Genomic DNA, 26,387 nt, shown 5'->3' with positions numbered 1-26,387 from the left:
TATATTATAAAAGTCATTATAAAAGTATATTATAAAAGTCATAGTATATTGTATCATAAAAATGTCACTAAAAAGTCAATCTGCTTTACAAAATATCATTAAAATAACATGTATCATACGTCACAAAAAGATGTCATTCAAAAAGTTACATTATGTCACAAAAATATTATAAAAAATGTCATTATACAGTATGTCACAAAACTATAACAATAACAGCAGAATATGCCCTAAAATGTCATAAAACGACATAGCAAAGTAAAAGATGCCAAAAAACATCAGAAATGCATAGATTTAAAAGAAATAAAAGAAATTACTTCAGATAATTTTTTGATAATTTGTACTTTTTTGAAAAATTGAAAAAATGACATCTAATGAAAGTAAACAATAAACTATAATTAGATTAAAAATTGCATATAAAATCAATTAAATAACCCACACACTATATGTCACCATGACAAATACTATAAGTATGCATCCATGTTGATCATCAAAAGTGTCTAAATACTGAAAATTAATAAACCATACTGAGTCGTAGTGTCAGACCGCTTTTATAAGTATTTAAACCCCTGAACCCTCATAATTAATTATAATTATTATTATTATTATTATTATTGTTGTTGTTATTGTTCCCCATTTTTTAGGGTTAATTAAAAGGTTAAAAATAATATTTTCACTGTTTCACTCAACAACCTCAACTTTATGTATTTAACACTGCAAATAGAAAAATTGGAGAAAAAAATCAATAGAAAAATAATATTAAAACATAAAAAATAATTAGACTAAAATTGCATATAAAAATAAAAATAAAAAAACTCATAGTGCCATGGTTTCTTTCCCATTTTGTTTATTTTGAGTAATTTTTTTTTTGTTGTCTTTTTTATCGGTTTCTTGTGAAGTTTTTGGCAATTTATTCCATGTTTTTAAAGAAATCCAGACAGTTTATTGAGGTTTCAAAGGGTTTGATTTTTTTAAACTTTTGTTAAGTGTCTTTGAGTACCTTGAAAAGTGCTCTATAAATAAAAAATATTATTATTATTATTATTATTTTGAAATCAAGCTATTTTTCCCTGGTTTAGAAGGGTTAATAAAAAAAGAATTAAATGATATTTTTACTGTTTCACTGAACCTCAACTTTACATATTTGTAAAGTATCTTTCTTTAGAAAAAATCATGCAGCCGAAATGCCTTACATCGAGAAAAACAACAAATAATCAAACAAAAATAATGAAATATATTACAATTAAAAAAAAACAACAATAATTAAACTCAAAATTGAAACTGTAAAATTGAAAAAATAAAATAAAATAAATAAAATGTCATAGTATCTTCTGTCACACAAGCAAAGTGTTCAAAAAGGCATTAAAAATGTATTTCATCCACGTTTTTCATCGAAAGTGTCTGAAAATAACGTGAACGTGTCAGGTGGGTGTTTGTGGTGAGGAAAGGTTACCAGGAGCGAGAGGAGGCCATCCAGACCTCCGTCATCACCAAGCTCAAAGGCGTCGCGCTGACCAACAGCTCGGAGGCGGGCCTTCACCTGTGGAGCGCCGAGGATTACGTCATCCCTCCAAACGTGAGTCTGCGAAGACGAAAAACACGAAAAACACGAAAAACACGAGCTCAGTTTGCAGCTCAGCTGTCAGCAGAGATTAGGAGAGTCCATGCTCAGCCTCGGCATCTGTCCACGCTGATTCATCAATATTGAACTTCTCCAGAGTCTAATTAGTTTAACCTTTTGCTGTCTGGATGTAATTTTATTTATTTTGCAGGGTGAGCAGGTGTTCTTCATAGTGACAAATTATATCGAGACGCCCAATCAGAGGCTGGGCTTCTGTGCCGAGGTGAGTGAAATCTGGTTTTTGTTTCGAGCTATATTGAAAATAACTGCGACAGATTATCAGAAATTCATTTTTATATTGGCAGAGTTTTAAGGTGCCGGACGGTCGATGTCAGAGTGACGACGACTGCACGGAGGGGGAGCCTGTGATAGCAGGACACGGTGAGGATCACTCAGAAACACATCGTTTCTGTTTAGTCTTGATTTGCTGTCTGGACACAAATTTAACCTTTTAAAACTTAAGTCAATTTGGCTTGATTTCTGTCAAAAAAAGGAGGAACTTAAAGAGAAATGGCCCAAAAAATTAACAACAAACTAGTGAAAAGTTAGAAAAAAACAATTTGAAAATGAGTCAAAAAAAACAAAACAAACTAGAATGTAAACTGAAAAAAGTGCTACAAATAAAAAATAAAAAAAACGAAAAAAATGGAAATTAGCACAAAAAAGGAAAAGTTAAAAATAAATAAAATAAATAAATAAAGTGTGTTACAAAATATCACAAAAAATAGTATATTATGTCATGAAAAAGGTAATAAAAAGTCATGATATAATTGTCTTTTAAAAAAAGATAAAATAAAAATATTATATTATATTATATTATATTATATTATGGTATGCTTTAAATAATATTCAAAAAATAACAGTATAGTCAGTCATAGAAAATATAGAGTATTTCATAGAAACATAATAAAAGTCATAATATATTATGTCATTGAAAAAAATCATAAAAGTATATATTATGTCATAAAAATGTAATTAAAAAGTCATAGTATGCTGTTAGAAAAATAATTAAAATATGTCATATTACGGTATGCTTTAAATAATATTGAAAAATAACAGTAAAGTCAGTCGTAGAAAATATAAAAATAGACTATTTCATAGAAACATAATAAAAGTCATAATATATTATGCAACTGAAAAAATCATAAAAGGTTGTAGTATGTCATAAAAAAAACAAAAATGTGTAGTTAAAAAAAGAAAATTGCCTGAAAAAGCATAAAAATACAAAAAATTATCAAAACATTAGATAACGTACAAAATCACTTGAAAAAAGAAAGAAAATTAAAATTATCATCATCATCATCATTATTACTATTATTATTATTATAATTATTATTATCACTATTATTATCATCATCATCATCACCATCATTATTATTATTATTATTATTATTATTATTATCATGATCATTATTATCATCATCATCATCATTATTATTACTATTATTATTATTATTATTACTACTGTTATTACTATTATTATTATTATTATTATTATTATTATTATTATTATTATTATCATAATTATTATTATTATTATTACTATTATTATTATTATTATTATTATTATTATTATTATTATTATTTTTGGGTTATGCTTCAAAGGGTTAAGCTCGACCCAGCCAACATGTTTGCTCTCTCCATCAGGAATAAAGACCGGCCTGTGTCTGAACAGCACCGGGACGTGTGAGATTCACGCCTGGTGTCCCATCGAACACAGCACACGACCCACGTGAGCCCCTCCTCCTCTTTTTGAGTTTTTGGGAGACGCGGCGCTCCGTGCTGCCGCTCTGCCTCTGATCCCCTCACAGGCACCGAGAAATTTCACAGCTTCTATTTATTACTGACGCGGCCTGTCAGCTCCACTCGCTCTGTTTTCATTTCCCTCTTGTCCCCTCCAGAGAGCCCCTCCTGAGCCAGGCCGAAAACTTCACCGTCTACATCAAGAACTTCATCAGGTTCCCAAAGTTTGAATTCTCAAAGTAAGTGGTGCTGAGTGTGCTTTCAGACACGAGTGGAGAGCTGAAGGGACGTACGTGTCCCAGCGGCTGCTTTAAATAGCTTTAGGGTGCACAGAGCCTCTATTTATACCGGCCTGTGCATTGCAGCGAGTGAGACAGTCAAACAGTCATCTGAGACGTCCTTGACAGCAGGCCGGGCCGTGGACAGGTGTCCGATCAGACGGGGGTCGCCCAGCGGGGGGCCGAGCTGCTGCTGAGACAGATGCAGCGTCCGTCAGTCAGATCTGGGTCTCGTTACGCGGCAGCTCGTTACGTTTCCTCACCGAGCTCCGTGTGCTGAACGCAAACTGGCCGAGACTTAAATTCTCGTTTTTATGGGTGTCCCTCGAAGTTACTGCAGCGGGAGACGTCTTACAGTGAGACACGTCCAGCATCCTCTGTGTCAGAGCCAGAGGACGAGGGCCGCTTCACACGCTCCAGCAGTAATATTTAACTGTGACTGGGGGCCACTTTTACAAAATGACGGGGGACCAGGGGCCAGGGGCCAGTCACAGCAGCACAGTACGTGTTTCTAGGATTTCAGGACGTTTATAAGATTTTAGGCAGTTTTTATTTTATTTTAGGACATTTCTTTGATTAAGACGTTCTTAGGATTTAAAGGATGTTTCTAGGAGGTTTTAGACATTTCTATTATTTTAGGACATTTCTAGGATTTAGGACATTTCTCGAATTTTAGGACATTTCTCGGATATTAGGACAGTTCAAGGATTTCAAGAAATTTCTAGGATTTTGGAACATTTCTCTAATTAAGACTTTCCTAGGATTGTATGATGTTTCTAGCATTTTAGGGCCTTTCTCAGATTTAAGGACATTTCCAGGATTTTAGGATTTTAGGGGCTTATCTGGGACCTCTGTCGGGGGTGTGGGGATCCTTCACCTGCACTTTGATAGAGTGATTTTGATTTTGAGTATCACAGATCTTTCTCCTGCAGCTCTTTGTGTTTGTCTTTTTCAGTTCAGACACAAGTTTTGAATTTTGCTGCATGAAAGAGGCGGTGAAAGTCGGAGCAGGAGCTCTGAGCGGTGGCGGTGACGGTGTCCAAGTTAAAGGTCGAAAGGTCAAATATGCAAATATGAGAAGTTGAGAGAATTCAGCGGCTCTGAACTGGCAGGACCAGGTGTCTCTGACTGTTTCCGCCTCTGCAGCACTTCTCTGCCACACGTGAAAACCTGATAACTCCAGCGGATTCTCATTTTGACGAAGGCTCACGTGATTTTCTCACGGTTTGGAAAACTGGCCCTTTCAGTGGAAAAACTCGACGATGCATGATGTTTAGTCTCGGGCGGATTATGAGAAAATGTGCTCCTTGACACCGAAATGTTAAAGGCCCAACCGGCTCGACGACAAAGGAGCAGACACAAACCTCTCTCACACAGAGAGCTCGCTATAAAGCCGCCACGAAGTCCGTCTTTATGCCGCCTTTTGTTTGTTTTCCCAGAATGAAACTCTGGTGTCATGCTGCCAGCGTGACTTTAGACAGCATGCCGGTATCGCAGAAGCAAAAGACTCGTGACCTAATTTGTGAGACGGCTTTGATGATGAATTAAAACTGAGTAGTTCACTCTGCAAATTAAAAAGAAAAGTATAAAAATATGGTGGTAAACAAATATAAAACTAGGTATGATTATTATTTTGTATGAAATATTTCAGAATCTTGTTATTGTTTTTTTTTTTGTCCTCAGATGTTTTAGTTATTTATTTAAAAAAAATTAAAAAATCCTACAAACGCCCTAAAATCCCAGAAAAATCCCCAAATTCCAGAAATGTCCTTAAATCCGAGAAAAAAACCACTTTTCTCAGGTTTCAGAGATTGAAATGATAGTAAAAGGCATCTAAATGCAGGAATCTGAATTCAATCTAGATGTTAAAGGGTTAAAACCTGTAAAACAAACCCCAACAAAACGCTGCATTAACAGTTTCACATTATAAAATCAGCGTTTTTGTGATGCAGCTCGTCACATAGGTGCTACTGACCACAGTGACGGAGGCGAAAACACAATGATTCTTATTTTCAGGTGGTTATATACTGAAAAAAACTTATTTTATATTCAATATCTGCCAAAATATCCTTCTAAATCCTCAAAGGAAAGTTTAGGAAACTTGATCCTTTCAGAGGATAAAGTTAACACATGATGTTTAATGTGAAAATAAGACGCCTGAAAAACGTACGTGTGCATCTACCTCATAGATCCAACGTCCTTGAAACGTCTGACGATGGCTACCTGAAAAGATGCAGCTACGACAGAGAGGAGCACCTGTACTGCCCCATCTTCCGCCTCGGAGATCTGGTCGGCTGGACGGGAAACAGCTTCCAGGATCTGGCTGTGAAGGTACGAAGTATCTTTTCGTCTTATTTATCAGGAGCTTTGGCCAAAGCAGCAACTATTATTCCTGTAGTCCAAACCAAACACCGTTATTTCACACGTACTCACACACACACACACTCACAAAAACCCCCCATCCCACCACTGTAAGGGCATTCAAAACACACAGATATTAAAAAACACCCATAATAAAACACAACTTACCTACGAATATCCCGTGTGACATCTCAGTCTCTAGATTATATATTAAAAATAATCTTATGAGATTTCATTAGATTAGATGAGAGTTGTTCAGCCGAGCGGCCCCCAAACTATTTTCTAATTTACAATAAAAATAAAGTGATTCAAACTGGGAATTGTTTTTGTATTTTTAGTCCCCATAAGTGCATAAAAGCATCAAAATAGAGCTTATGTATCAAAAAAAGTGCCAGTGGAGGATCCCAGGACCCTGTCCTAAAATACTAAAATTTCCTAAAATCCTAGAAATGTCCTGAAATCCTGAAAACATCCAAAAATACTAGACATCCTGAAATCCTCAAAATTCATTCAACTTTTATTCGACTTTAACTTTTATCGAGGAATCATTAAGGGCCAGTCCTCATTTTTGATGATGAGTAAACAAAAAAAACCCAAAACCCACAAAGAGCACAAAAAAGACGAAGCACAAACAACAACAGGTCAAAGTTCATTAAAAACAGTTACATCTTAAAGTGGAGTAACTGGTAATCAGGGTTTTAAAGGTCCTTTAAATGTCTTATTTTTTATTTATATATTTTTATAGCCTCATTTATGTATTTCAGGATTTATATAATAGCCATTATTTATTTATTTCATAGTTATATATTTATTTATTGAAATATCTTGACTCATTTATATATGAACATTTATTTTTATTTTTTATGGCCTCATTATTTACTTAAGTAATTATTCTATGGCTATATTTATTTCTATTATATGCATACTTATTTGAGTTATATTACATTTACATTAATTTGTACAATTATATTTTATATATCTACATTTCTGATTACCTAATTTATTTATTTCAAGATTTATTTCAGAGCCATATTTATTTATTTCACAGGAATATTGACGTTGATCTATATTATACTTACATTTATTTTTATACACATATTTAAAACATTTTTATTTTTTATTTCTTTATTTAGTTATGTCAGGATTTATTTTATAGGCACTTTTTTAAAAAAAAATTATTTAGTCATACTGACTCATTTATATATTTATATTAATGCCTTTTTTATATTTCTTTAAGGATTTATTTCAGAACCATATTTATTTATTTATTTCATAGACATATTCATTTATTGATATATATTAGATTTACATTTTTTTATACACATATTTAAGACATTTTTCTTATTTCTTCATTTAGTTATGTCAGGATTTATTTTATAGGTACTTTTTTTTTAAAAATGTAGTCATAGTGACTCATTTATATATTTACATTAATTCCTTTTTTATATTTCTTTCAGGATTTATTTCAGAACCATATTTATTTATTTATTTAATAGGCATATTTATTTATTGATCTGTATTTTATTTAGATTTCTTTATACACATATTTAAGACATTTTGTTTTCTTCATTAGTTATGTCAGGATTTAGAGCCGTATTTATCTCTTTTGCTTTAACTGTAATATTGACTTAAGTGGAATCCCACAGAAATAAGCGCCTGTGTATAAAGTGCGATCGTTGGCCTGATTTTCACGCCGTGGCTGTTGGTGTGCGTCAGGGCGGCTCTGTGGGGATCCTCATCGAGTGGAACTGCGACCTGGACAAAGACTCCTCGCAGTGTAACCCCGAGTACAGCTTCACCCGTTTGGACCTGAACCTCAACAACTCGATTACATCCGGATACAACTTCAGGTGCGTCTCCTGTCCTCAGGTATTCACCAAGGATTTAAACGGAGTGCACTTCCTCCTCTGAGTTTTCCGTCTTTTAATGGTTTTTTAAACGTTTTCTCTCCCCTCTGCAGATACGCCCGCTACTTCAAGGACCCGAGTGGTGAAACCTTTCGCACTTTGTACAAAGTTTACGGGATTCGCTTTGATATAATGATCAATGGCCAGGTGCGGCAGTCATGTGATCAGTTTTGCTTTTTCTGTCTGACGTCAGTGACTCCGGTTAGTGAATTCCTCTTATTGTTTTGCAGGCTGGGAAATTCAATATTGTTCCTACGATTATTGCCATCGGTTCGGGTGTGGCCCTGCTGGGTGCAGTAAGTCATTCGTCAAAATATTATGCTGATGTGTCAGAGGGTAGTACTTTTACTTTGAGAATACCTCAGGGTGATTTATGAGAACAAAAATAATGATTCTCACTTGTTTCTTTCTTCAGGGCGCCTTTGCGTGTGACATGATCCTACTGTACATGATGAACACCAGCTCTTTTTACCGAGAGAGGAAGTTTGAAATCATCAACTTTAAGTATGACGAACTGTGTTTGCACTAACTTTAAAGGGACAGTTTTGATTTTTGTTTTTAAAGTGGGGTTATATGAGGTACTTATCAATATTCAGTGTGTTACCTACAGCAGATTTCAGTCGGCACGCTCCCAGTTTGGAGAAGCAGGCACCAGCAGCACCAGCAGCACCAGCAGCACCAGTACACCAGTACACCAGTACACCAGTACACCAGTACACCTGTGTACAGCTGTGTACAGCTGTGTACAGCTGTGGACGAGGACAGCAGCAAAATCTATCTGAGCCACCTAAAAAACACCCATATCAGTTAAAGTACACACACAAATATACACATATACAGGTCAATGACCTGACATCTACTGCATCTTTTTAGTACTGAAGTTTAACTGCATGAAAAGATACCATATATATTTAGTACCTCTCCCATATGTATACTCACTTTACTTTAAAAAAGTATTTGTAATTTTCTGGTACTTTAAATGTCAAAATATCACACAGTGCGACCGTCCTGCCATACGAACATGAGATCACTATTCAAACTAAAAATAAATGCAAATACTTTGTTTCTATACAGTTAATATTGGGGAGAATTTGGGAAAGAAATGTTGAGCACGTTAAGGAAATGAATTAATTGTGAGATAAATCATAGCCGCACCAAAATCCCTTGATTAAAATTTTTAAACAACATCCTTAACATTTGAAAAACTGCAATAGATATTCTCATTTTTTTTGTTTTATGTCCACATATATACATATATATATATATATATATATATATGTATATATATATATTAGGAGAGAGGCAGAGTGACATCTAATCAAACTGTCATACGAGATCCAGTCGACCGCCGCTGTTTCATGAGGTCCAGTCCACATTACGTCACCCACCAAAGGGAGCGTTTATTGGTCTGGCGTGCTGCAGTGCATTCTGGTAGTTGTAGGTTTTCTACCTCTTGAGCCAAAGCGTCCTTTTTTCTGTTTTCTCTGGTCCCGTAGCACCAATTTCAAAAGCATTTGCGTGTTTCTTCTGCAGAGAGAGAACTCTCTTTGATCAGTGAAATATTTCTTTAAGATCGTCATACAACCTCACTTCCAAAAATCCAAACTTTCCCTTTAACGATGGACGTTTTTTTTCATTTTCATTTTCCATTTCCCAAACTTCTGTTATCTCTCTCACACTGCGTGACAGGAAAGAACGGACCAAACCAAAAGACGGGAAGACGGGACACCGAGAGAGGAGAACCAGGAAAACAGCTGCAGACAAAGAAGCCGCCAACTCCACTAAAAAACCCGAGGACACCGAACCCGCTGAGGGGTCTCCTCCCGCTGCAGAGAGCCAGCCGCCTGTGGACAAACGGGGTCCCACCATCCCACGCAACACGGGACAGCGATACTCCGCCCTCATCTCTCCCCAGACCGCAGAGCCGAGGCACCACATCACCTTCTCCTCACACAACTAGCGGACAGAGCGACGCGAATCACCTGCAGTGATCTGCGAGAGGTGGAGCCAAAGAGTCGGACTGGTGTGTCATACGACCGCTGGCGTGCCGCCGGCCTGAGTGACGCCTGATACGTTGGTCCGGACAAACGTTGATGTTCCGCGATGTGCGAGTGGGCCGGGACGCTGATGTAGAGACACAGAAAGGTTTCAGAGGCCGGGTCAGGGTCCAAAGAGGGGACGCATAATGATCTGATGTACTGTAGCGACACAATTAAAAGATGCTTCTGACAGTTTAAAGGGACAGTTCACCCAAAATCAAAACTGTTTCCTCTGACCTGTTGTGTTTTTTATCAATGTGGATTATTTACAGCAAAATAATCTGCAGACTTTTTGTGAGCTTTGTGAGTTTCTTGTACAAAAAAACCCCAAAAAATGTTAATTTGCAAGAATACCATTCAATTCAAGCCTGTGAAAAGAGAGAAATCACAGATTTGGCTGGACTGTGATTATAATCTCTACAGCCGATATCTCCAACACTCACACCAAAACTACCTTTACTGAGAATCAACAACACTACAGCTAAAGATAAAATGTGTATTTTTGATTTTGGGGTGAACTATGCCTTTAAGTGAATTGCCAAATATTTGTCGATTATTGTTTTACGGATACAAATATTTAATGATCTCTTTGTTTCATGTCATAAAGTCAACACTTAATAGCTTTTTTGGCTGTTGATCAGACTAATCAAGCATCACTTCCAGTTTCAGTAAATATTGGCCTTAATTGTTTTTTTAAGAGTAATTTTTGCCATTTAAGGATTAATAATTGGATAAATCAAAGGACTGGATTAACCCTTTGAAACCTGGAAAAAGTGACTTGATTTTTTTTAAAAACGTGGGAAGAAGGAAATAAGCAACTCAGGATGAAATGACCCAAAATCAAACCCTAACCCAAAAACAACCCATGGGAAAGGGGGAAAAAAAAGAAATAATTAATTAATAATAATTTAAAATATGTAACATTATTTTAGAAATATAATCTTCAGGAAATCTTTCCCTAGCTTGTTTAAAAATCATTTTCTAAATCTAATCATTTCTTGCAATTTGCAGGACATTTATTGCCAGGCTGCTCATTGTCTTTTTCCTCGTGTCTTTAAAAGAAAATCAATTAGCTCCATTAGTTAAAAGACTTAAATACTTGTGAACGGCGTCTGAAGGCAACACAAGAGCTGTCATGTAAATTTGGTTTCAAAGGGTTAATTAAATTAAATTTAAAATGATTTCTGATTAATCGTTTTTGCAAAAACCCTCTCTGAATGTTTTCTGTGAGCATGAATTCAAAGAGAAAATGTTTTAAAAACTGCACTTGGAAGCAACGTGTAAGAAGACGCGTGAACGGTCTTAACGTGTCGATGCATCGTGTATTTCTGCTGTGACATTAGTACGTGACTGTATGTTCATATTGGCCATTAAATGGCAACAACAACCTCGTTCAACATGTTATTCACGGTGAAGCTGGAGATCGCAGCCGTGACGAGTTCACTGCTGGCTGGTTGTTATTGAATTGTGCAAAACCGTTACGGTGCACGGACCCCTTTGCCACTATTACACCGCCTGTTAAAGTCCAGGAAAAGTGATAATTAAAATGTGTTCTGTGTTTGTCACATCCCAGAAAAATGTGTTATTAAACACCTGACCAAACCTGAAATTACCCAAAAAATCACCAAGTATGTAAAAGAAGGTCCCAAAACCGTGAAAAATGCACAGTATTCTCTGATCTGAAACGCTGGGGGCGTGTCCCCAGAGGCCACGCCCAATCGCAGGACGCTAATGATGCTTCTCCTTTTGTACTGCTACACTGTCGGGGGCGGGGTTATGCTGAGTATAGCTCCAAAACAGGAAAATGGTGAAAAAACAGTCAACCGTCTAACTCCAAAATTCAGTACTACAAAGTAAAGAGTCTTTGTAACATGTTTTTAACAATCAGCTTTCAACATTTAGAGTGTGTTTTGAAACAAATTCACTTTACCCGGACTTTAGAGACGGGAATATCACGCCGCTCGCATCCTCACAAACTACGATTGCAGATTGGTAGAACAGGTAGTAACAGCGCCGAAATGTGTCGTAATCCGGGGAGCTGGTAGGACGGGACCATGGGCGTGACGGGGGTGGCGACGTTTCTTCGACATGTCTAAAAGCTTCACACTGGACGGCATGAAGTCGCCGTTGTTTTGTGTAAAAACGTAAAGTCGACGTAAAGAAGGGAATTTATAGCTTGATTAATGTTTAAAAAGGGCTCTCGTTTGTTGTTCAGTTACTGTTTATTGAATCGTTTTTCTCGGTAACAAATGTTTTTGTCTTATTTTCAGTCATGCTGTAAACAAACAAAACTGCCTGAAAAACAAACTGATAAATAATGTAAAACAGAAAAAAAAAACGTTGTAAAGAGGTATTTATTTAAATCAGTTAGCAGGTGTGTTTTAAATTAACCATCGTACATAAAATGTGATGTAAAGTGTTTCCACCTCGTGAGGATGTTACCAGGTTTGATCCGTTACACTAAAACCTACAACATCACGACTGAGGCTGTGATCCTGGTGAGCACAGAGCGGGAGTTAAAGGGTTAACAGTCACTTGATTATCAGTTCATATTAGAGAAAGTCTTTAACGAACGGCTCATCTACAAACAGCAGGGCAGACGTTATTATGGGTTACGTAGCATTAAATGGGTTTAATTCAGGTTTGGATCGTTTTTAGTACACGTGCACCATCCCGTACAGAAAAGTCCAGAACAGGACGTAAGTGAAAAGACCTCCGACGAGGCCGCCGGTGAAGAGCAGCCGCCGCGATTTGAAGCATTTGTTCCACCGCCGCCCGGCTTTAAGGATGAGCAGCAGAGAGAGGAGGAAAGAGGACAGGAAATAAAAAATGAAGCCGTACAGTCCGGTCAGCCCGAGGATGCCCGCCGTCGCTCCGGACAGAGCGGACACGGAGGTGCGGCAGTAGTCCAGCACGGCGGCGTTCCCTCTCACGGCGACTTCACTGATGAACTGAGGTCCCTCGCGCTTGGCGACGACTCCCGCCATCTTGGTTCTGGTCAGCCGTCACAGGAAGATGCTCCTGTTTCAGATAAAAACATTTACTCAAACTACGAAAACCCTGAACACGAGTACAGTTCAAAAACACTTTTTACTACATTTATACCTCAGTTCACAGATCAAGACTGTGAGTATAAAACCTACGAGATAAACGAATATGATGAATTAAGAGTTTATCAAGAAAAAAACTAAAATAAGTATCAAATAAATAAATGTGTAAATAAATAAAGGGATTAATAACTATTGAAAGATAAACACCAACAAACAAACACAAGAATAAATAAATGCTAAAATATAGAGCAATTAGTAAACTCATCAATGCATGGAGACGTTCAGACGACCGACCCCATTAAAATTCAGACACACAACAGAAAAACAACAAAAACCCAGCGGATTTCACATGTAGACCACATCGTACAGGTCCAGACTTAAAAATAAACAACAACAAAAAAACAAACACTATTCTGAGACTTGACTACTCAGGACTGGATTACCCCTGAAAGGTTTAAGGCTGATGCAAACTCAGTTTCAGGTTTGTGAAACCTTTTATTCTGGGATTATCTAGTCCAGTTTTGACAAGTTTCAGTATTACGGTTTTTAACCTAGACCTGATTCAGTGTGATCTACATTTAAAAATCGCAGTACAAATATTCTACTTCTGCATTTTCACTGATTACACAGACCAGCGATACTCAGCATGCTTTGCTTGGGGGCCTCTTTTGCAAAATGACAGTAGGCCAGGGGCCAGGGGCCAGTAACAGCAGCCTCATACATGTTTCAAGGACTTAAGGACATTTCTAGGACTTAAGGACATTTCTAGGACTTAAGGACATTTCTAGGATTTAAGGAAATCAGTCACATTTTAAGATGTTTGTAGAATGTTAAGGTGTTTCTAGGATTTTAAGCTGTTAGATGGATTTTGGGACTCTAGAAATGTAGGGACATTTATCAGACTTCATGATGTTTCTAGGATTTAAGGACATGTTTAGGATTTTTGGATGTTTCTGGGAATTTGCTACAATTATCAGATTTTAGGGACGTTTCTAGGATCTCATAACATTTGTCAGATTTTATGGCATCTATTGGATTTGAAGATTTAAAGGTGTTTCTAGGGTTTAAGGATGTTTCTGGAATTTCGGGACGTTTCTAGAAATACAGAACATTTATTGGATTTTGGGATGTTTCTGGGGTTTTATGGCATTCCTCTGATGTCAGGTGGTTTCTGATATTTCAGAGTCTTTCTAGGATTTTCAGACGTTCTTCGGATTTTGGTATGTTTCTAGGATTTCGGGACATTTCAAGGATAACAGGATGTTTCATATGGGATTTTAGGACATTAGGGTCTTAGCTATGACTTCTGTTAAGAGCGTGGAGGATCCTCTCATGACACTTTTCTGATAAACAAGCTCTATTTGATGCTGGTTTTTGCACCTCGTGGATACTAAAAGCACAAAAACAATCTCCAGTGTGAGTCTAGTTTTACTATGAACCAGAAAGCAGGTGGGGTTAGGGCACAGATTCAGGTATCACTGCATCAAGATTTCACAAATTAGTTAATCTGTGAAAAACGCAGTGAAATCTCCCCTTTTCAGTTTTAAAGATAAAATAAAAGCTTTATAAAGGTGAATGTCACTTTCAAACAGAGTTAATGCTTTAATTTAAATGGTTAACGTGCTTTCTAAACAGTAAACGGTACAAAGAGCCATCTAGCTGCTGCCAGTTAGCTTTGGTGGATGTTAGCTTAGCTTAGCCGGTACCACAATGAATCAAAGCAGCTAGCTAACACCTCGCCGGTTGCTTATAACAGCTAACAATAACCAATGGTGGCAAAAACAGGCGCATAAAACACCAGAAAGAGACATAAAACGCACAAGTCTGCGGCCTAAATATTAAAATACACGTCTTTCTCTGTTTACCTGACCCCGGTTAGCCGGTGGTGCTAACAGGTTAGCACCGTTAGCTGGTAGCTGATGACAGATTCTCACCGGAAATGATCGCAAGGACTCGTCGGCTCCAAACAGCGCGATTACAAACACATAATCCGTGAATATCACTTCACAAACTCTGATTTTAGATGGTTTTTTAGGGAATGTCAGCTGCTGTGGCTCAGAAACAGCGCATTGATCCTCGTGTGGTCAGCAGTCAGCGGCAGGAGTCCGCCATGATCCTCCGCACTGCATCACGCTGCTGCGTTCACTGACACACACACAGTGGGAATATTTCGATTTCCACATAATGAATATTTACAAATCGACAGATTAATGATAAAAGCATATGTAAAAACAACTGATGTTACAATGCATGATTATAAATACAAAAAAATCAGAAAAATATAAATAAAAATAAATTAATGTAAAAATATGTTTTAAATACATTTAATAGTGGAAATATATAAATATACATAAAATTGACTTAAAAATATAATTAAGTAAAAATAAAATTAAAACGATAAAGGGATACATATTGATTTTCCTTTCCTTTTTTTTTTTTTTTTAAAAGAAGTATATTCCGTTAGAGGATTCAGTGGGAAAATACCAATAAGATTAATCACTAGGTTTTACTTTTGTTTTGTTTACAAAATTATACACTAACCATCAGATAAATGATAACAATCTAATTGAGTAGATAGAAAATAATAACAAAATGATAATAATAATAACAAGCTATTATTTAAAAATAATAATACTACTGCCACTATTACTACTAATAAACACCCTAAACAAGCAGGAAAAAAAGTGAAAGTCTGGTTTCCTATGTGGCCCTGAAGGCAGCAGAGTGGACTTCGCCCTCTTGCTCGGAGCTCACTGTCATCAGCAATAATAATGTCTTCCTACGTCCTCGGTGTGGATTTGGGCACCACGTCGGTAAAAGCCGTTTTATTAGAAACCGTCTCTCGGTCGGTGGCTGCGAGCCACACGTTACCGACTGCGTCGGCTGCACCTGAACACAGCGGGATAAAGGTGAGTGCGCGCTCACAACTTTCCTTTCGCGGTAACAGCAGCGATGTAACTTCGTGTTGATGCCCTGCAGGCGGACGAGCAGCAGACCGGGCGGATCATCGACGCGCTGAACCGGTGCGTCGGCCTGCTGCCCGCCGACAAACTGCAGCGCGTGAGCAGCATCGGGCTGTCCGGACAGATGCACGGGGTTTTATTTTGGAAAGCAAAAAGCGGTGAGACTTCAGTCTGCAGGCGAGCTGCTGCATTTCATAACGCGGGGATGTTTTGAAACAGCGGGCTGTGATAGGTGAATAGTTTGAGCAGCAAAGACACTGATATCTTTATTCACATGCATTTTAAGAGTAAAAACATTACAGGGTTACTTAAAGTTGAAAATCAGCCAGCTGGGTGCCACATTTAACCTACAGAAATCATTAGAAATAAAATATATGACAATGAAAAATGAAAATACCGCACAAACTGTAAGAAAAACTGACAAGAAAATGACCTGAAAGCTAGTGTTGTTTGTTTAAGGAGAGAAAGATTTCTCAGATTATTAGAAATTTGTATACAATTCATCAGGGAAAATGTCCAGAAAGCAATTGATAATATTTATAATAATGATTTTATTTTAATAAAAATTAACAGATGTTTTATATATGTGTGCATGTCTGAGCAGTTTAGTTTTTCTTTTTGAATATAATTTTCAGGCTATTGTCTTTTTTTTTAAGTTTATGTTTCCTAATTATCAGGTCAGTTAATATTTGTAGTTTTTTGTTGTTTTTTCTGTTTGTTTCTTTTTGTTTTTCTTTCTAATTTTCACATCATGTTCATTTTTTGTGCTAATTTTCAAAGTCATTTTCTTGTTGTAGGTTTTGTTTTTTTGCTAATTTTCCGATAATTTCCTTTTATTTTCCTTTCTAATTTTCAGACCATTTTCTTATAACTTTTTAAAAACACATTTCTTGCTTATTTTGAGTAATTTCTTGATAAATTGCTTATTGCCTTCTCCCGGATGAACAGAGCCTCAGCAGGTCCAGGTCTCGTAACTCTGCTGCCCTCTGCTGGCTGCATCCAAAACAATCCGTGCTTGTTGGATGTTTCTGCTCAAACAAAACCGAAAGTCTGACTTATTTTATCTGCTGGGTCTCTTACCGTCTCGCAGGTTGTGATTGGTCCAAGAGGGATTTCTTCACAGCCAGAGACACCAGTCAGCTGATCACCTGGCAGGACGGCCGCTGCAGCGCTGACTTCCTGTCCTCGCTGCCAACACCAGACTCGCACCTCAGCGTAGCCACGGGGTTCGGCTGTGCAACAATCTTCTGGTACATGAGACACAGGTCAGACACACACTTTATTTTTTAAAAATCCCCTGTCCTGCATCGCGTGGTTCTGTGTTATAAAAGCGAACTTCGCTGCAGGCCGGAGTTCCTCGAGGATTTCACAGCTGCAGGAACCATCCAGGACTACGTGGTGTCCATGCTGTGTGGTTTGGACGGGTGTGTGATGACGCCACAGAATGCAGCCAGCTGGGGTTTCTTCAACACGTCCTGCAGCCAGTGGAACAGGGACATGTATGTAGAGACAACAACAACGTCCTCTTAAAGCACTAAACGCATGAAACGTGGTGGTTTGTACTAAACGCTGCGACCTGTACAGAGCTGTTTTAACTGATCTACATAACAAGCCACTGTGTGTGTGTGTGTGTGTGTGTGTGTGTGCAGTCTGGAGGCGGCCGGCTTCCCCGTGCACCTGCTTCCTCGGTGCGTGCCGTCTGGTGGCTTGGCGGGACAGACGTGCTCTGACTGGCATGGTGTCCCTGCTGGTACGCCTGTGGGTGCGGCCCTGGGAGACTTCCAGTGCTCCGTCTACTCCTGCATGAGCGCACGAACAGACGCAGGTGAAACAGGAAGTCCAGTCGTTTCTCTCAGGGTCAGGATCGCTCAACGCAGCGAACTCAAAACTCTTAAGACTGTTGAGCATTTCAGATGAAAGAATTCATTACAGCTGTACCACCTCATGCTGCATTCATTCGATTTCTTTTACTCTTTCACTTCTGATAACACTTCGATTTACATTTTAAAAGGGTAACATATATTTTTCAATCTGGACCCGTTTTCTCATGTTTTGGTGTCCAAATGACAAATGGAGAAAATGAGGAAAAAGGTAACGCCTGCACATGCCACACAAGTTTATTAAAGACGTTTTGATCCTGCTTGGATCTTCATCAGGTTTTGACCTGACAAAGATCAAAAATAAACGGTAATTTTAGCGTGTATGGAAGCAGCTGTTGTCAACAGCGATGTCAGGGCTGTTTCTGTTCATACAGAAACAATCGTACACTTTAAGATTGCAATAAGAGCAAAAGCAAAGCGTCAGAGCGGTTTAACGTATTTGAATTAATTTTAAAAAAACGACTACGGTAAGAGAACACAGCAGGTAAAACCTTCGTCTTCGGTTGCACTCATCATGTTTTTGCACGCACAGAAAACTGATGCATCATGGATCCGAGGTCGTCCTTCCGTCACTGTCTCTCGGTGTTTCGTTCAGAGCTGTTGGTTCATTTTCCTTCAGATTAAAGTTTTTCTTCGGTTTCTCAGTTCTGAACATCAGCACCTCGGCCCAGCTGACCTTCGCCATGCCGGCCGACTTCAAACCTCCAGACTCTCCTCAGCCCGCCTCCTCCGTCTCTTACTTCCCCTACTTTGACGATCAGTACTTGGCGGTGGCGGCTTCGCTCAACGGAGGGAACGTACTGTCGACCTTCGTGGAGACGCTCGCTTCTTGGATGAAAGAGCTCGGTGTGTATTTTTAGTCATGCTGGTCATGTGGTCCAGATCCGAAATACCTCAGCTACTACTATGATTTAAACGCCACCACTACAAACGCTATAAAACGCTATGTTTTAGTCATTTTACCGAAAGCCTGTTTAAAAAAAACAGACTTTGCGACGAGGGAACCGAAGTGTAAAATTGCTAACTGACTAATGCGTTTTAGGACCTAAATTTTCCACTCTGTCGCCATTAAATGTTCATTTTCTCCTGCTGCTCGCGCTCAGGTGTGGAGCTGAGTGATTCCTGCGTATATGAGAAGCTGATCCGCTGCGCTCTGAGTCAGGAAACCAGCGACCTGAGGGTGACTCCCACCATCCTCGGAGAGAGACACGACCCTCTGCGCCTCGGCCAGGTGACCAACATCTCCGCCACCAATCTGTCTCTGGGTCATGTGACCAGGGCGGTGTGCCGCGGAGTCCTGGACAACATCGCCTCCATGATGCCCGCTGAGCGTCTGCGGCAGGCGGGGGTCCGCAGGATCGTGGGCAGCGGGAGCGCCATCGTCCGCAACGAGGTGCTGAGGCAGGAGGTGGAGAAGGCGTTTCCTCAGCCGGTGGTGTACGGACAGAACGCCGACTCCGCTGTCGGCGTCGCCATGGTCCTCTGCGACCTCATGAACCAGTCTTAAGGGCCATAAACACCCGGAACAACAACTATGTGAAAGTCTACACTGATGGACGACAACGTTCAGTAAACAGCGGCGCAGACGCGTTACGCACTCCACGAAAATGGATGTTGATGAGCTGCTGCTGCATGCTGCGAAACAAATAAACTAGATAGAGATAAATTCACCGAATTCTTCAAAAACGACAAGAATTTCGAGAATCGAACACTATTATGAAGACAAGATTCATTCATACTTCGGTTCGAGTCAACATGAGTTTGCTGACGTGTCGATGTCGATGTCTTTACGTGTCAAAGACGACGTAAAGACAAAACCAACCTCAGAGACCCCATCAGTGCCAGAGAGCGTTTGGCTGCACGTCTTTTTGCTGTGATTATACCGTTATTTAATTTTTGGAAATTGTGTATTGTCTTTTTTTTTTTTTTTTTTTTTTAATTTTGGAATTAGTTTATGTAGTGAGTCTTTTTTTAACTTTTCGAAATTGTGTATTGAGTCCTTTTTATTGTTGGAATTTGTGTTTTGAGCCTTTAATTATTTTGGGAATTAATTTGTGTATTGAGTCTCTTCTTAATTTATGAAGGTTGTTTGTGTATTGTCTTTTTTCAATTTTGGAATTAATTTGTGTATTAAGTATTTTTTTTTAATTTGTGGAAGTTGTGTAGTGAGTCATTTTTATTGTTGTAATTTGAGTCTTTGAGTCTAAAAGTATTTAAATCTTTTGAAATTACTTTGTCAATTTTGTAAAATACTTTTTACAAATATTTTTTGCATTTGTGGAAGTTGTTAAACACTGGCAGATTATACATTTACACACAGATTGTCCATGTCCTCACACAAATAATACTATCTCCATATTTTTGGGTGAACTTTGTTGTGTATTCAGATGTGTGTATCAGATATTATGATAACAGATAATGATGTCACTAGCAAATTAAAGCGTAAACTTATTAATAAATCTGCTGTTGAAGAGTGAATTCCTCCACTAGCAGTGGCTTAGTAGAGCAGTTTCTCATGCAAAAACTAAGTTTGCTGTTAAAGACTTAAATCTCACATTCTGCTGCTGCTTCACTGTCACAGCGGTGCAGTATTAATGCGACGAGATGATGCTCATTCACTGCATGTAGCTGAGGGGCATTTCACATTAAACCCTTGAGGAGAGTCACAGTGCTGCAGGGATGCTTTGATCACAGATTTATGATCCATAACAGGATCTCAGTATCTGAGCGTGGACTGCTCCTTTAATAACAAACATAGTTACTGCAGTTTTTTCCACTCGGCCCTCAGTGAGACGAGCTGTAACAACTGTGAACATGTTAGCAATCGAGCAGAAAGTAGGCTGTGAAGGAAATGTCCTCTCCTCAGATATTACTGTCTCATTTTCTGTCACTTCTTTCTGCTTCGTGGTTTCTACGTCGCTGCGTGCAAAGAGCTTATTTTCTTTAACTTTCCATTTATCATCTTAAACATGTAATATTCAAAAGCCATATTATTCTGAGCTGTAATGATGCAATAATATACAAACATATCTCTGATAGCCACTGATTACACCAGTGTATACCACGTATATATATATGTGTGTGTGCGTATATAATAACTGACATATCCCAGACTGTAAAAAAAGTAAGAAATTATGTTATGTCAGACATTATGTAAACAAACTGGCATTTAAAAGCTTTAAGTTACAATCAGGATTTAAGTTGGTTAAAAGATTTAATTCAGTAAAAATGTAAAGTTATCAACATTAATCAGAATAATTAATATTGATATGTAGTAATTTTTTAGCAGTTGTGGGAAGTGGACCTTCTTGTATCAGGTATAAAGAGAATTTTTCTTTTTTTAATGTGACACTGCATAAAAAAAGCATCAAAATCAGCGCTGTTGCTAATAACTGACATGCCTGAGAAAAAAAAGTAAAAATTAAATTGGATTTAACTTGCTGAGAGTGAAAAAACAAGAGACACATCAATCATCATCAACTGTCCATCAGTCTGACACATTTCTGTGTGAAGAGACAATAAAGTGACAGAGTGGCCCTTTAAAGTGTCTCACTGAGTATTATGTATTATTTCTGGGTGTCATTTTGGGCTTTTGACTTGGAATTTCTAATTTTTTCTGTTTTCCACCTGGTGAGGTCATTTTGACCGTATTTGGCATACGGAGAAAATACATGCTATTTCCACTAGGTGAACTTTCACAATCAAAGTAGCTGCTACTCACTGACATATCCCAGACTGTACAAAAATAATAATAAAATAATACTAATAATACTTACCACTTGAATTATATAACGAATTTTATTTATTTTTATCTAAAAACATAGTGTCGTCATGACAGAGAGGTAGGAGGTGGGAAACATCAGTGGGATGGTGGGTTTTCATCTAATTTCACATGAACAAAGTTTTGCCTTTCAGAGTATAAAAACATTACAAAGCCCCGGCAGCCGGCTGAAGCTAACGTTAGCTCTCAGCGGTTTAACATCCAAACATGACCGTCATCACGTTAGCTGCTGCTGTCAGTACGGACATGCTAAAGCCGTAAACTCGCCTGGATCCTCCGGTTCATTTGAACCATCAACACCAAAAAAGCCTCATATTCACTGAGACTGAGAAACAAAGAGCTGACTCCTACCTGCAGCTGAAGCTGTCGGAGGCTCTCAATGCGCGTCCATTCCTCCGTTATTTACGTCCCTTTAGTCCGTAAAAGTCCCCAAAACAATCACTGACAAACACTTTAAATCCGAGAGACAGAGTCCCAACACCGCCGTCCTCTCCGGTCAGAGTGGAGAATTATTCCGGCTGAAGATAAAAAGCTCCGGGAAACAGAGACGTAGTTATCTCTTTATTTCTTTTATTTCTAAAACACCTGTTGACGGTGGCTAGCTGACTTATGCTAATTTTTTGTTGGTAGGTACTAGCTTACCTTTTACAGTGCGTACCCACCAAACGCCATCGCGCCTCAAATGAAATCGTGTCGCGCCGGACGCTCCAGTTTTGACGCTAGTACAAAAACCCCAAAATGGGACTCGACGCGCGACGAAATCGCGCCGCGCGTCGAGCCCGCCCAAACAACAACATTTCTTCCGCCATTTCATTCTCTCGTTGACCATGCCTGAGATAACCACGATCTGTACCTGCTCTGGAGAAGTTCCCAGCGTCGTCTGCGGGCTAGGCGCCGACGTCGGTTCTGGGTGCATGCTACCCTACGGAGGCGGCGTCACTGTCGTACAGCTCTGGGTGAGCGGTGACGGCGACGATAAGCTGCTCCTCCATTGTTTCTGACGGTTTGATTAGATTTTGCGAGGGAACACCAGGACGTCCATACGTCAGCACGTCGATGACGATCTCAACGCTGATAGGCTGTCGCGGCGCGTCTTCACGCGACGACGCCGCAAAAGTTCAATTATTTCAACTCGAGCGTTGGACGCGACGCGAATTTCGCGTCCAACACGACGCGAATTTCGCGTCCAACGCGCCGCGCAATCGCGTCCATCGTGTCGCCCGGCAAAATGAGGCGTCAAATCGCGTCTTTGCATTGACTTTGTATGTAATCTTGAGGCACGATCATTTTTCATCGCGTTTGGTGGGTACGCACTGTTAGCGTTACCATTGTTACCACTTATATTACACATCTTCTGTTTTTGTTGTTGTTGTTATCTAAAGTAAACAAAACAGCGCCATTTTGTCTTTATTTGTCGCCTGGCAACGTGACGCCATTGCCTGGTTCGAACGTTCCATTAGTCTTTAATCGGTCATCATTACGTCAGCTTACGTCATAAAAGTCAGTGGCGGTTTCGTCATTTCAAAGGAAATTCTAGTCTAAGAATAGAAGAACCTGAGTCTTGTTGTCAGGGCTGTTCAGACAGGAAGCAGAAGGTTTAGACAGAGCCAGAGCTGTTTAGTTACATTAGCTTTCAGGTGGAAATCCTTCCACACCTTAAAATCAAACACTAGTCTCTTACTGACAGTGATTAGAAATCTCGAGACAAAATGATTGCCAATAATACTGTCCCCCTTGAAGAGTACGAGAGACTCCGCGAGTACAATAACATTCTCATGGAAGAGAACAAGACTCTCGTGGAACAAAATGAGACCCTCAACAAACAAACCACTGAACAAAACAACGCCATACAGGAACAAACAATCACCATCATGGAGACTGAAAGGATCTCAATGGAAAAATCCAGGAAATACAGGACCCTTGCAGAAGAAACAAACACCCTCTTAAAACTGAAAAAGACCCTCATGGAACAAAATAAGTCCCTGAGGAAACAAACCGTAGACCAAGACCAAACCATCAAGGATCAAGCCATTGCCCTTATTGAACAAAAAAGGACTTTCATAGAGCACACCAGGGTACAAAAAAACACCTCTGCAGAATAGATCAATGCCCTCATGGCACAAAAACAGACCTTAATGGACCAAAATAAGACCTTTATAGAAAAAAATAAGACCCTCATGGAACTCTGTGGGAAGTACCATTTGGAGAAGGAAAGGATGTCCCAGGACCTGATTAATAAGGTCAGGGCCTGGGAGAGCGAGAGGGCTATGTTGTTGCAGGAGATGGAGAGTTTAATTAATCAGCATTTGAGCGTTGCTGAAGTTGAACCCACAGGTGAACCGGACCAAACAATGAGCGATGATACTGATGCATCGGTTGTGGATATGGAAGAGCCACAGCGGTCTAAACTGAAGTTACAGAAGAAGGCTAAAATTTGGAAAAAGAAGAGAGAGGGGAGGACTATGGAACCTCTTGAGCCTGTTGAGGTTGACAATAGTGTCCTCGTATCTGAAATTTGTGAGGAAAAGAAGAATGCCTTGCTGCAGGGCTTGGCAAACTTAAGACTATCAGTTTTTACCAACTCTGGGTTAAGGCTCCCCTCTCCATCTCCATTTCAGGCAGTTGTTGAAGAGGCAGACGAAATGCCTTCAACAAGTTATTCATGTGCTCCATCACAAATTCAGGCAGTTGTTGAAGAGGTAGATGAGATTCCTTCAACAAGCTGTTCATGCACAGGGAACACAGTGAGGACAGCTCCCGTGACAGAGGAGCAAAATAACACTGCTGAGTCACAGGAGTCAGTCCTCAAATATGGTTCAGAGTCAGAACAATGTAGACCTGAACAGTGACAGGAGTGAGTCAGAGGAGTTTCTTGGTTTCTGTGAAGCTAGTGGTGAGACAGAGCATGATGGCACTTCCACCGCGAGCACTGTGCTAGATGACTGGCTGAGGGCAAATGCTGCTCAACAGGCCCCTCAAACCAGTAGTGATGGGGCAGAAGGCGGGACGCAGAGAAAGAAGCGTTCGAGGTGGAGTCGATTTAAGAGATTTTTCACCCAAAAATAAGTTTGTTCATGTGGGTGTTCTCCAGGTGACCTGGTTTCCCCCCATAGTGCTGAGATGATGTGTTTTAACTTGTTTTAATCAGTCAATCCTCATTTATTCATCTTAAGGAATTATACAACTTGTACAACTTCAGCCAGCATCTAACTAGCTGTGAGCTAGCAAGGTTGATGTTATCAAATGTAAATAATTGGTTGGGTTTTCTCCGGGTGCTCCGGTTTCCTCTAACAAATTTTATTGTACACGTGACAATAAAGAAGAAAGAAGAAAAAAAAATCAGTAAACATCAAGGAAGATCGTGCTAGTCAGTGAATAAGGACTAGTTTGATGCGGACAGGATCACTTTTCACTGGAGTTTTACCTTGTATCACTCCATGTGATGAATAAATGACTGATTGATTGATCACATGTAAAATGGACTTAAGGTCTTCATGTCCATGAGGGTTTTCCTTGAGGTGATCTGGTTTTCTAAGACTTCTAAGACTTTATACATGGGGGAACCACTGCGGGACATCAAAAAGGTCTCACGCTTAAGTCCAGTTAAGTTTGAATCCAGGTAAGTTTGGCAGCACGGTGGCTCAGTGGGTAGCACTGCCGCCTCACAGCAAGAAGGTCCCGGCCGTCCCGGTCCTTTCTGTGTGGAGTTTGCATGTTCTCCCCGTGTCTGTGTGGGTTTTCTCCAGGTGCTCCGGTTTCCCCCACATTAATAAAAAACGTGCCTGTTAGGTTAATTTAGGGTTAAATTTCTCCAGGTTTATGTGTCTTTTCTCCAGGTGATCTGGCGTGAGTGTCTGTTTGTCATTTGTTGTTTGTGTGTTTGTTGTGACATGATGTCGCACCTGGTTAAAAAAAATAAAAAAAAATATTAATATAAAATATAAATAATTTGTTGTTGCAAATATGTCATTGTTACTGTTGTAAACTTAAACCCAAATATTTTTGTAGTTAATGTCAAAGAAAAAACACTAGTGGCCTCTGTTATTACTGCAGGCTGGAGCTAAAAACATCATTTATCAACACATAAACTCACCGTCTACGATCCAGAATATCATCCAAAGATTCAGAGAATCTGCGGAAATCTCTGCACGTAAACTGTGACCTTTGACCCCTCAGCCTGCACTTATTACTGTGTGCAGGACATTAGTCCACAGGCTCAGGGACATGTAAAAACAATCTTCAGTCAACGCAGTTCATCAGGTTCAGACTCCAACATGCAAAGTGTAAGCCAGATATCAACGACAACCAGAAACACTGGTTGTGTTTCTGGATAAAAAGATATTTCCTATCTACTGACTGATTCCTGTATGTATTCGTACATGTATTTATTTACTCCCGTATTTATTTATGCATTTATTTTGAAAATAATGGGATACGAGAATGAATCAATCAATCAATTTAAACAGAAATAATTAAAATAAATATAATAAATTAATAAATGTACAAATAAATAATAAATATTGAAATAATAAAATGTAAATAAATACATAAATAAATGTATAGATAAATAATGTAATACATGAATTTTGAAATAAATGGATGAATGAATATCATGATAAATAAATTAATAAATGTAAGAACAAAAACAGGATTTAATATTGATATAAATAAAAATACATAAATATATAAATAAATATATAGACAAACGGTGAAATAAATAAATCTTGAAATAAGTGCATAAACTAATACCACAATTTAAATAAATAA

At 38.8% G+C, this 26,387-nt stretch overlaps 4 protein-coding genes across 6 annotated transcripts in view; 2 read left to right on the top strand and 2 right to left on the bottom strand.

The window, feature by feature from the left end:
• The window catches only part of LOC148187196 (uncharacterized), a 5,861-nt gene extending 3,977 nt beyond the window's left edge, over positions 1–1,884 (bottom strand). Inside the window, exon 1 of the mRNA XM_088088247.1 lies at positions 1,451–1,884. Coding sequence (XP_087944373.1) covers positions 1,451–1,485 — 35 coding nt within the window. The 5' untranslated portion in view covers positions 1,486–1,884. The remainder of the gene's footprint in view (positions 1–1,450) is intronic.
• Positions 1–11,333, top strand: part of p2rx5 (purinergic receptor P2X, ligand-gated ion channel, 5) — a 13,081-nt gene extending 1,748 nt beyond the window's left edge. Inside the window, exons 2-12 of the mRNA XM_088088227.1 lie at positions 1,423–1,573; positions 1,770–1,841; positions 1,924–1,999; positions 3,266–3,350; positions 3,520–3,600; positions 5,829–5,970; positions 7,717–7,850; positions 7,961–8,054; positions 8,138–8,203; positions 8,323–8,411; positions 9,597–11,333. Coding sequence (XP_087944353.1) covers positions 1,423–1,573; positions 1,770–1,841; positions 1,924–1,999; positions 3,266–3,350; positions 3,520–3,600; positions 5,829–5,970; positions 7,717–7,850; positions 7,961–8,054; positions 8,138–8,203; positions 8,323–8,411; positions 9,597–9,867 — 1,261 coding nt within the window. The 3' untranslated portion in view covers positions 9,868–11,333. The remainder of the gene's footprint in view (positions 1–1,422; positions 1,574–1,769; positions 1,842–1,923; positions 2,000–3,265; positions 3,351–3,519; positions 3,601–5,828; positions 5,971–7,716; positions 7,851–7,960; positions 8,055–8,137; positions 8,204–8,322; positions 8,412–9,596) is intronic.
• Positions 11,334–12,282: 949 nt separating this feature from the next.
• emc6 (ER membrane protein complex subunit 6) lies at positions 12,283–17,174 on the bottom strand. Of its 3 annotated transcripts, none has more exons than XM_088088246.1 (2): positions 17,040–17,174; positions 12,283–12,967 (listed from the first exon to the last, which is right to left on the bottom strand). In XM_088088246.1, exon 2 carries the CDS (start codon positions 12,931–12,933, stop codon positions 12,601–12,603), a length of 333 nt encoding a protein of 110 aa, XP_087944372.1. In that variant the 5' UTR covers positions 12,934–12,967; positions 17,040–17,174; the 3' UTR covers positions 12,283–12,600. The 3 variants fall into 3 exon arrangements, with proteins under 3 accessions (XP_087944372.1, XP_087944370.1, XP_087944371.1); XM_088088244.1 differs by lacking the exon at positions 17,040–17,174 and adding an exon at positions 14,862–15,142; XM_088088245.1 differs by lacking the exon at positions 17,040–17,174 and adding an exon at positions 14,931–15,141.
• On the top strand, positions 15,703–20,298 carry shpk (sedoheptulokinase). The gene is made up of 7 exons (XM_088088228.1): positions 15,703–15,905; positions 15,976–16,117; positions 17,050–17,224; positions 17,306–17,458; positions 17,609–17,784; positions 18,485–18,685; positions 18,943–20,298. Exons 1-7 carry the CDS (start codon positions 15,768–15,770, stop codon positions 19,344–19,346), a joined length of 1,389 nt encoding a protein of 462 aa, XP_087944354.1. The 5' UTR covers positions 15,703–15,767; the 3' UTR covers positions 19,347–20,298.
• The last annotated feature ends 6,089 nt before the right edge of the window (positions 20,299–26,387 follow it).

Source organism: Plectropomus leopardus, chromosome 15, assembly GCF_026936395.1.
Source record: "Plectropomus leopardus strain MGB_pleo_1.0 chromosome 15, ASM2693639v1, whole genome shotgun sequence".
Classification (NCBI taxonomy): domain Eukaryota; kingdom Metazoa; phylum Chordata; class Actinopteri; order Perciformes; family Serranidae; genus Plectropomus; species Plectropomus leopardus.
The sequence above is the reverse complement of the archived record's forward strand: the minus strand, read 5'-3'. Positions and strand labels throughout refer to the sequence as shown.

Coding starts and splice junctions, on each gene's coding strand:
- shpk (XM_088088228.1), top strand. CDS start 15,768: ATGTCTTCCTACGTCCTCGGTGTGGATTTGGGCACCACGTCGGTAAAA. Junction 15,906..15,975: donor CTGAACACAGCGGGATAAAG/GTGAGTGCGCGC, acceptor GATGCCCTGCAG/GCGGACGAGCAGCAGACCGG. Junction 17,459..17,608: donor AGCCAGTGGAACAGGGACAT/GTATGTAGAGAC, acceptor GTGTGTGTGCAG/TCTGGAGGCGGCCGGCTTCC.
- emc6 (XM_088088246.1), bottom strand. CDS start 12,933: ATGGCGGGAGTCGTCGCCAAGCGCGAGGGACCTCAGTTCATCAGTGAA.